Source organism: Bos grunniens, chromosome 3 (genome assembly GCF_055505025.1).
Source record: "Bos grunniens cultivar Pamir isolate PY7600 chromosome 3, Bosgru_T2T1.0, whole genome shotgun sequence".
NCBI lineage: Eukaryota > Metazoa > Chordata > Mammalia > Artiodactyla > Bovidae > Bos > Bos grunniens.
The window spans coordinates 92174212-92184968 of NC_141167.1; the positions used below are offsets into that span (position 1 = coordinate 92174212).

The following is a 10757-nucleotide window of genomic DNA, read 5'->3' on the forward strand; positions in this document are numbered from 1 at the left end:
AATGGGGGGAATCTAGAGAGCAGAGAGTGCATTTAAATGTTCAGTCTGACAAAAAAAAAAAAAACAACTGAATTCATAAATGAAAAGAGAGGTGGAGGAATCAATTTTTCCTCAGCATGGTTGCTATTTGGAATGTGTCTCCACATGACCCCTGGCTGTTGTCCCCTCAGCACTGTGAGATTATTGGGAATTGGCACCCGGTGCTCAATACTGGTTATGTAAGGCCAGGAGGCCCTTCCTCTGCCTGGAGACTCTTCTTCCAGGATACCTCACAGGCGGGCCATGCAAATAGAATTAGGTCCCAATGCTGAGTGGGTTCACACCACAGGGGAACGAGGTGGTGAGCAAGGCTGGTAAGACCAGAATTAGGCCACGGTGTGTATGATTGCAGAGGATTTAGCTCCTTTAAAATCACTGCGTGTGACCTGGAATTCAGCCTGCCCTCAGAGCCTGGCTGAAAACGTGTCACAAAGGGCTGTCCAAAGGCCCAGGTGACCTAAGACACTTGCCTTCCTACCCCGGGCCTGCTGGGACCAACCCACCAGGATGCATTGCCTCTAGTAAACTGCAGGTGCATACACAGCCTTCACAGCCTTTTCCCCACTCAAGTCTTGTTTGAACCTCAACCCTCTGAGGCAGATAGCATTTTGATGGCAGTTTAGCCACCTTTTAAGTTCTGACCCAGTGCTCTTCATGTTATACCATACACTAGCTTCATGGTAAGAGAGAATAAGGACACCGTGGGGGAAGGAGAGGGTAGGACAAATTGAGAAAGTAGCACTGACATAGGAGAAGGCAATGGCACCCCACTCCAGTACTCTTGCCTGGAAAATCCCATGGATGGAGGAGCCTGGTGGGCTGCAGTCCATGGGGTCTCGAAGAGTCGGACATGACGGAGCAACTTCACTTTCACTTTTCACTTTCATGCATTGGAGAAGGAAATGGCAACCCACTCCAGTGTTCTTGCCTGGAGAATCTCAGGGATGGGGGAGCCTGGTGGGCTGCCGTCTATGCGGTCGCACAGAGTCAGACATAACTGGGGTGACTTAGCAGCAGCAGCAGCAGCAGCATTGACATATACACACTATCATGCGTAACAGAGATAACTAGCGGGAAGCTGCGGTGCAACACAGGGAGCCCGGCCTGGCGCCCTGTGACGACCTGGGGAGGCGGCAAGGGCTTGGGGAGGGAGGCTGAAGAAGGACGGAATGTATATATGTAATTATGACCGAGTCGTGTTGACATATGGCAGAGACCACCACAGCATTGTAAAGCAATTATCCTCCAATAAAAGAAAGAGAGGTAAGCCTCTGGTAAGGGAGAAAGTCCTACACATTGAAAAAGAGGACGAACTTCCTAAGTGTTTGTATTTCTATTCTTCCTTCCTCTCCTTTTCCTTCTTTACTTCCCCTTCATCCTGGAGAGAAAGAAGCATTGTTTTGGAGTCAGACTGGGCTCATTCAATGTCCATCTCTACTGGTTATCAACTGTGACTCTTAATCTCTCTCAGACTCTGTTTCATCATCTGTAAAATGGGTAGAGTAATATATCTACCTGATAGGGTCATTGTGAGATTTAAATGAGATCAAGTGTATCAAAAGTGCAAAGGACAGTGCCTAGAATGTAGTAAGCCATATAATAAATATTTGCTTTTTTAATTAGAATTGTCTAGTTCTGCCCAGTCTGATTTTGAACATCTTTTAATTTTAAAATTTGTTTAGTGGGCAGAACACATGCAAACCATGAACACTAGTAAGAGAGACAGCTTTAACTTTATCATTACAAACTAGGAACAATCTTACCAGTAAAAATAATACAGTTATTCTATTATATAATATATATATTAATATAATACAATTATTCTATTATGTCTCTATATAATATGTATTATAATACATATATATTATAGCTAGATCTCCCTGTATCTCAAGATGTAATACATACTATGTGAAAGATCTCACATCTCCAAGTTTTTCTGTCAGTACTCACTGTTCAGTTGTTTTGCCATTACTGTCACCAACCAGCTGGTGAACAAGCTCCAAAGGAATAAGAAGAAATTCATGGAAGAAAAATGTACAATGCAGAACGTACTATGCTTTTGCAAAGTTTGCTTGGAAACTGGGGAAAAGAAGTCCATTACTCAGTATTAGGTATTAGAGGAGACCAGTATTTTATGGGCACCTGGTTTGGGGAACCATATTGACCAATTACCCAGCAGCCTTTGGGAGAGCAGATAGCGATGGGACTTGGCTTCGGAAACACACCCAGTGATCTGGTGCTGTGCAGGGCACGTGGGTTCTAGCCTGGACTGGGGAAGTGCTCAGGGACACGAGGCAGACATCTCCACTGAGCACCAGTGCCAGAATGACCACAGAGCACGCTCATCAACTGTGTGACCTTGAACCAGTTACTTAACTTCTCCAAACATTGGTCTCCTCTTTTACTTCAAAGAATCACTGGAAATATTAGATGAAGTAAGGCCTTGAGCACAATGCTGGATACATGGTGTGTGTGTGCTTAGTTGCTCAGTCGTGTCCGACTATTTGCAATCCTTTGGACTGTAGGCTCCCACCAGGCTCCTCTGTCCACAGGATTTTTCAGGCCAAGAATACTGGAGTGGGTTGCATTTCCTCCTCCAGGGGATCTTCCCAACTCAGGGATTGAACCGTGCCTCCTGTGTCTCCTGCATTGCCAGGTGGATTCTTTACCCACTGAGCCATCAGGGAAGCCCAATATATGGTGAAAGTTCCCAAAGGTAAGTTGCTGTTATTTCTTCCTGGTTTTTGTTTTTGTGGTGGGTAATAGTTCACTGGGTACAGAATGGACCCAAAGCTTGGCCATTGAGGCAGGGAAGGGGGACATGGAACCAGGGGGCAAACATGTGAGAGACTTTAAGACCCTTCTTTTCTGGTGATGATGATAAGGCCCCTTCTTTCCTGATGATTCCCTGAAGGCCATCAGGGCAGGACCTGCCTGTCACCTTAAGTGAGATTGTCTGACAGGGGGGATGGCTCATGGCCTCCCTCTCTCTCTCTGGAAAATGGTAGGCTATTAATTAGCAACCCAGGCATTTCTTATCTCCCCACTGACACTTTTTTCTCCAGAGACAGAGCCCTGATACTCCAGTGCTCCCTCCTCTTCTCTCCACCCATAGTGTTAGGATTTATCAGCCTTTCTCATCGCTTGCTATTGTTCCCATTTTTCTAATGGGCTTCCGTGTCAGGAAGACATTCTTGCTAACAGACTGTAATTGAAAAGATAAACTGGAGAGAGGAAGTGAAAAGAAAGGACCATTTCCTCTGCTCCCCTCAAAGCTGGAGAAAGCTGGCTGCAGGGTCTGGGGTCGCTGATGGACCCTCAGAAATGGGCAGTGTCAGGCTCTGCAGAGTGAAAGCTGCCTCAGTGAAGGAGCTCCTGGGCAGACACAGCTGGAGGCACAGACTCGCACAACTCAGGGAGCAGCCAGCAAGAAACTCAGAGGCCCCAAACCCTGGAAGGTGCAGTATCTAATCTAGGAAGGGAAAAGACTCTGGTCAGAACCATTAATATGAAGACTAGTAATGAAAGTATTAGTTGCTCAGACGTGTCCGACTCTTTGTGACCCCATGGACTACTGTAGCCCACTAGGCTTCTCTGTCCATGGGATTCTCTAGGCAAGAATACTGGAGTGGGTTGCCATGCTCTTCTCCAGGGCATCTTCCCAACCCAGGGTCAAACCCATGTCTCTTACATTTCCTGCATTGTGGGCAGGTTCTTAACTATCTGAGCCACCAAGGAAGCCCTAGTAACAGTATTTGTTATTTATTTCTATATAGTAAGTGCTGTGCCCCTTACAAGATCTCTTAATCTTTACATCCTCCCTAAGAAATTAGTATTAATCTCTAAAAGAAGGGCTTCCCTGGTGGCTCAGAGGGTAAAGCATCTGCCTGCAATGCGGGAGACCCGGGTTCGATCCCTGGGTCGGGAAGATCCCCTGGAGAAGGAAATGGCAACCCACTCCAGTATTCTTGCCTGGAGAATCCCATGGACAGAGGAGCCTGGTGGGCTACAGTCCATGGAGTCACAAAGAGTTGGACACAACGAAGCGACTTCACTTTCACTTTCTCAAAGATAAAGTAACTACGTTGAGAGATGTTAAGGTAGTAACTTGTACAAAGTGTACCTAAGCGGAAGAGTTGAGATTTGAACTGGGGACTTTCTGATGTTGAAGCCCAGGGTCTTGAGCAGTTCCCTGAGGGGTCTGGAGGCAGACCTGAAGTGTTCCAGAGGCAAAGTCTGGGCAAAGAAGCTGGGGAGGCATTTCTTCACTATAATCAGGAGAGGGTGGGGAGCATCTTCAGGTTTTTAGCCTGACCCTCTGAACCTGGGCAGAATTCTGGGGACCAGCCTCCTCATCCCCCATCTCTTTCTCCTTCCCTGGAAGATGCAGAAACTCTAGCCATCAGGCAAATAATCAATGGCCCCTGGAAAAGTCCCATCTGGAAATGTACCTGAGAAATCCCTGAGAGAGAGAGAGAGTGTGTGTGTGTCTGTTGGGACAATGAAGGCTATTTTGCTCTGAGGCTCACATACATCTTCCATTAATAATAAGCTCTGCTTGTAAATTTATTAGGAGAACCTGGTATAATTAAAATTCAGGGTTAGGGGGAGGGGAAGCAGGAAGCCTTTGCTTCCTTTCCTTCTTTCAGAGATCCAGGCTGAACTACTGATGGGGATAATTAGTGGAGTCCAAACAGAGAAGGAATTAATGCTCTTGGAAAAGCTGTGATGAGGAGAGACAATGCTGGACTAATTACAGCCGCACCAAGCTTTATGACTGGGTGCCTGTTTCCACCATCATTAGAGGATTCAGGGATAAATCGGAGACTAATATGGAGTGTCATAGCTAACAGAGCATTGGCATTAATTTAGGGATTATTTTAGTATTATTATTTTGGTGGATGGTAACTGCACCTTTCTGCCTGGTGGTCAGGATATGTGGCCCTTCTGAATGGAGCAGTCAAGGCTGGGATGATGGGGAGAGGGGCAGACAGAAAGTTGGATTCTTTTTCCTCCACCTCCATCTCCCTGTTTATACTTGCAACCAGTGAGAAAAGAGGTTTGCCTGGACCTCATGGAGCAAGAAAAACAGTTCAGTCCCCACATAGAGAGAAGGGAGGGATAAGGTAGTATCATATACCTGGAGAATCCAGAGCTGGATGTACTGCTCACCTCCACTTTTCAGTCCCTCTGCTTTCAGTTCCTAACTGTGGCTGTGTCCTTCTGTTTTTATGTTTAAAAATTTCCCCCTTTTTTCTCCACCTTCTGTTTTTAGGCATCTTTTCCTAAGTTGGACTAGCAGGGGTGCCACTTAGCTGTGTCAGGACTTTTCTCTTACTCTATGTTCCCCCTACCCCCACCCCACTCCAGACAGTTCTGTGGGAAAGTGAAAGTGTTACTCAGTCGTGTTTGACTCTTTGCAACCCCATGGACTGTAGCCCACCAGGCTCCACTGTCCTTGGAATTCTCCAGGCAAGAATACTGGAGTGGCTTGCCATTTCCCTCTCCAGGGGATCTTTCTGACCCAGGGCTTGAACCTGGGTCTCCTGCATTGCTGGCAGATTCTTTACCATCTGAGTCACCAGGGAAGCCCTGCTGCTGCCGCTGCCGCTGCTGCTGCTAAGTCGCTTCAGTCGTGTCTGACTCTTCACGACCCCGTGAAGACTGCAGCCTACCAGGCTCCTCCGTCCATGGGATTTTCCAGGCAAGAGTACTGGAGGGGGGTGCCATCGCCTTCTCCAAGGGAAGCCTTATACAGATCTTAAAAAAACCTGGCCTGATCCACATGCTTCAATCTTAGTCCTCATTATTTTCAGTCACACATCATACTCCAACTCTGTGGACAGGGAGGACACAGTCATGCTAGAACAATTAGAAAAGAACATATCTTTTGTGCAGAGCTTGGGAGGATGGAACATTCTGTATCTACCATCCCCACTCTTGAAGTTCCCACACAGAGAGAAGGTAACTTCTAGAACTGTAAATCCAAGGGCTCTACAACTCCTAGATCCTTGATCCTGGTTCTGGAATCTTAAAGCCCAAGACACACCATAGTCTGAATATCATCACCATGGGTTCTAAAGGATTATGTATTGCACATTTCCCCAGAGAGGGCAAAATCTGCAGAATTCCTTCCTTCCATCAAGGAGTGAGGGACTGACTCAGTTACAGAAACAGAACTTTTTTTGTGTGCTTGGATGAAATGCTGTGCATTTAATTTGGCATCACAAGCAGGAGAAATACTATCTGTGCTGCAAAAGGCCAACTTCAAAGCCAGGTGGCTGAATCACAGAACATCTCCAGAGTCATTAGAAAAGTGAACAAACATCACATACATCTCATGGCCATAAGTGCACCAAAGAATAATCTTTCCTGCCTGCCAGCCTGGGAGGGGCAGGGCTGCTCAGGCTCTCTCAACAGATCCTTGCATTTTCTGGAACAACTCTGTACTTCTTACTACCTTGAGAATGCTATCAGAACCCAAGCTACCCACACCTAACACTCTGCAACTTGGCTTATGAAAAAAAAGTTTATTCGCCTCCAAAAGGCAAAGGACACAAAGAAAGGTGAAGAACTGCCTGCTAGTATCCCTGGGGTGGGGGTGGGGGTGGGGCGTGAGCGCAGGTGGATAGTAAGAAGGAAAGCAGACCCTTTACCTTTAGAGTTTTTAAAGAAAAGATAGGACTTGCTTTTAGCTCAGATAGCTGTGTACAGATGTTTCCAATTCAGGGTCTGATTGAGATTTCTTGTGTAATTCGTATCACAGACCTTGGCATGTAAGAGGGTCCCCAAAAATGATAGTAGAGTCAGAATCTCAGTTGTTGAATCTCAGGATGTTACTTAAAATTACATGAGCTAGAGACTTACAGGAGTAGAAAGGCAGAGGAAAACATTCAATGGCAAAGGGATCTGGGAATACTCTCATCACTTGCATTTTTCATGAAACTGCAAATGAAAAGATGCAGCATTTCTCTGAATGGAGAATCTGGACCCAGACAGTTGTTCTGGAATGCAGTTGTTCTGGGATGCCTGGGTGTGGGATACCTCAGGGCCTGATCCCAAATTCCACAGCATCACCCCAGACTCCATGCACACCTAAGCCTCCAAGATCCCAAAGCCACACTTAACCATTTTTCTTTTTCCTGCTCTGATCAAGGGTCTTCTGCCTCTCCCATCCCTTTCAGACCCCTCCCCCCACAGCTTGGCCCCAGGGCTTGTGACTCAGCAGTCAAAGTTCCCCAGGGCTGACAATTCAACCTTGCTCTCTGAAGCAGCCTGCAGGGAAGGCATACTGATTCATCTGGGCCTGCTGGCTCTTACTCCTCAGCCTTCCCTCATCCCCAGCCTGGCCATCCAGGTACCTGTCATTGCAGACTATGCGGTGTCCCTCTGAAGTCAGAACACCAATGCCTTCCTGTATCAGGACGTGTACACATGTATGCCAGCTGCCCCCCCACCCTTAGCATTTCTGCTCTAAACAGACAGGAGGAACAGTCTCCATCCAGAACTCGACAGGTGTGTTCTCAGCTTGAATTTAGGGTCTGAGGAGGTCAGAGCAAGCATTAAGAGACCCACTGGAGAAGGATCATTGGAGCAAAGAAGGGAAGGGAACTGGGGAGGCAGGCAGGAAGAGACTCCCTGACTTGGGGAAAATTGTGTGTCTGACATGCATACGGAGTTGGGTAGTGCAGGAGGTGATGGCACCTGAGAACCAAAATCTGATAATACTTACTGGGCCTAATTTGTTCAGAGATTCTTCAAGAAGAATCAACCTCCACCACCGTACAACCTTCTAAAAGTTCTTCTGCATATCTAACCTCAGTCCTTTCTGCTGCAGTAATCAGCTCATTGATTAAACACTGCCAGGACCAGAGTTGGGGGGAGCAGCGCCCCCTACAACCCACACAGAGCCGAGGTGGGCTCCACCCGCCCCACGGTTGGACACAGCCCCCTCACGCACACAAGCCTCCCCGGGGCCACTACCCTCCTCCCTCTCCCCTATTCCCCAGCGGCCCTGTTCCTAAACTAGGACCTAGCTACATCTCCGACCTTTAACCTCAAGTGAAAACAGGGCCCTGGAACCTACGGCCTCTGGAGAGCTTACTCCACCTGTACCTCCTCCCAGAACCGCGGCTCCAGTCCCCGCTTCTGGTCCCAGGAGAAGCGCGTGGAGATAAAATTCCCGCCTCTCGGGGCCCCCTCCTCTCTCTCCCGCGCGGATGATGCGCCGCCGCGGGGCGACCCCAGCGTACCTCTAGGCCCAGCGCCACGGGGGTCAGGGTTGGGGTACAAGGAGGGGTGGAGTCTGTGGAGCCAAAGGAACCCCGGAGCCCGGGTCCCTGCAGGACCTCCCCACCCCCACTCCGTATTCTCTCTCGAGGCTTCACACTGCCCCCAGCCTCTCCCCATCGCGCGTTACTCCCTCCCGCCCAGGACCCTCCAGACATCGGGATCCGGACAAAGAAGCCCGGCTGCCGGGGGTGAGCGCGGCCGCGCGGCGCGGGTGAGGCAGGTAAATACCCGCGGCGGGCCAACCGCCACGCCGCCCACCCTCCCGCGGTTCCCGCCGCCAGGGCGCGACACGCCATTCCCGCTGTCGCGACTCCCGGGAGACGCCGCAGTCGCGCGCCAGGCCCGGGCCCCGCGGGGCTCGCGCTCCCGACTCACCGGCTCCGGCGAGCTCGACCCGGCTCGGGCTCCCTCCTGGGCTCGGCAGCCGCCTGGGACTGCGTCCGGCGCAGGGTCCGCGCCGTTCGGGCAGGAGGCGCCCGCTTGGCGAAGTCGGCAAGAGACACCGGCTCCGTCGCTCATCGGCCCCGAGTCCGAGTGAGTCACAGAGAGACCGAGGGAGCGAGTTATAGGGGTGGGGAGTGGGGGGTGCGGCGGGGAGGATGCCGAGACACCCTCCCCCACCCCGCCCCCCGCCCCCCAGCGGAGACGCAGAAAGCCACTCGCAGTCGGAGACACCCGGACACAAAGACCTCGTGCCAGGCGCAGACCCAAGTTTCTCCCTGAGAGACCCTGGGGACTGGGGCCGCCTTCCCCGAGAGATCAGATAAACTGACGGGACAGACCGACAGACGCACCCAGGGACCTTGACACCCTCCGAAAAGACGAGTTACTTCCTCAGCCGGGATGTTCCTGGTCTCCTGCTTGCTCCACGGACCCCCTCCGCGGGAAGATCGCCCGCGGGGCAAGCAGAGAGAGCAAGAGGGAAACTGAGGCCCCTCGGGGAGCCGCGTCCTGGCAGCCCGGCTTTCCGCGGGGGCACCGCAGAGTCACACAGGTTTAAGCAGGGGTATTCTCTCCCTCCCGGCTCCCCTTCGCGTCTCTATGCTTGTTCTGCGAGCGATGGCCAGTGCACTAGCCGGGGCTGGATCCGAATCCAGAATCCTGAGCTAGAGTTCTCCACATAGGCTCCGGGGTTCCCGAGGCTGGGGCTTTGGGGAGCAGGGACACCCAGGGCGAGACTCCAGGAAGGGAAGGGGCCTCTGCTTTCCTGTTACCTGAGTCGGCAGCGCTCGGACTCCGCTCTGGGGGCTCTAGCTCGAAGCTCCGACAAGTCTCCACGTCCAGCCCGAGAGGGGGCGGCCGGGCCCGGCACAGAGAGGCCAGGACCGCGAGCGCCGCCTGGCACCGAGGCTCCCCGGTCCCCCGCACCCCACTCATGCCCCGGACACCGCAGCCCTCCAAGCAGCCGCCGGAACCCGCGCCGCGGCCGGACTGGGGCGGGGCAAGGCGGCCCCAAGAAGACCCTCCCCGCAGCGGCCCCCTCCGGCTCCGTTCGGCTTTTAATCACTTCCCCGCAGGGTCTCCGCCCCTCACGTGGCATCCCGCGGCAGCTGGCAAGTCTGGCGCCTCACGGCCGCCCCCTCTACACTCAGCGACCAGTCTGAGTCCGGGCGGTTCAAGGCGGAGGGACCGAGTTGTCCCGCATCCTGGAGGGTTCAAGACCTGGGAAAGAGCCTAGGATCCGGCTCCGCATTCACGGCCTGGTGTGACCTTGGGCCTCCCTGAACCTCAATTTTTCCTCTCTGTGAAAAGGGTACAAATGAAAATGAGTGCTTCACGGGCTGCGGGGAGATGTAAAGACAGTGGTTGTGAAAACACTGGGTAAATTGCCACATGCCACACAAGTGGCAACGAAATGGAGAAACCTATTCTAGAAAGATGGATGACCCTGCTGGGAGTGGGAGGACCTTGGCCAAGGTTCCTAATCGGGGAAGTTAGTCAGACTTGCCCCCTGTGCCAGCTTCGAAGGCAGAAGACCCCAAGACTGTGGGGCGATGCGAACTGCAAAAAGACTTTCTGAGCCCCTCATTCCTGCTGTCCGCGGTACCCGCACGTTGCTATGGCGACGGGAGGCAGCGGCCGTCTCTCTCCATGGCAACCGGAGGGGAAAGTTTCTGGCGAATAAGAACGGGGGGCGTTTCAAGAGGGCCCTCGGTTCCCGCCAGACCCATGTCCCCGCATCGGTGTAACACTACCGACGTTACGCTTGCTGATAAGCATAACAAGAGCCAAAAGGACCGAAATTTAAACGGAAGGATTGAGGCTAGACTGGGCAGAACTCCCCTTTCGGAACTGTGGCGTCAGGTCCAGAAGCAGGTTGACTGAGGGGGCTTTTAGGTGCCCCTTTCAACCTGGAGGTCTGTGGACAGCCGCCAGGCCCCTGCGGGGCCTGTCACAAAAATCTTGCATTCTCGGCTGGTCGGCGG

At 51.7% G+C, this 10757-nt stretch overlaps 1 protein-coding gene and 1 long non-coding RNA gene across 6 annotated transcripts in view; one reads left to right on the top strand and one right to left on the bottom strand.

Annotated features, from left to right (window-relative positions):
* Window positions 1-9800, bottom strand: part of SYT6 (synaptotagmin 6) — a 66316-nt gene extending 56516 nt beyond the window's left edge. The window contains exon 1 of one of the 5 annotated variants that reach the window (XR_015160743.1): window positions 8707-9210. Coding sequence is in view for 2 of the 5 variants with exons in the window: in XM_086391976.1 (XP_086248102.1) it covers window positions 8292-8627 (336 nt within the window). In the remaining 3 variants the exon portion in view is untranslated. Of the gene's footprint in view, window positions 1-8291; window positions 8628-8706; window positions 9406-9545 lie in introns of those variants that run through there. The other 4 variants (XR_015160742.1, XM_086391975.1, XM_086391974.1 and 1 more) reach the window with 4 other exon arrangements.
* Window positions 1896-5825, top strand: LOC147376106 (uncharacterized). Its single transcript, XR_015160747.1, has 2 exons — window positions 1896-2755; window positions 5550-5825. It is a non-coding gene; the product is annotated as an uncharacterized LOC147376106 (long non-coding RNA).
* Window positions 9801-10757: the final 957 nt, after the last annotated feature.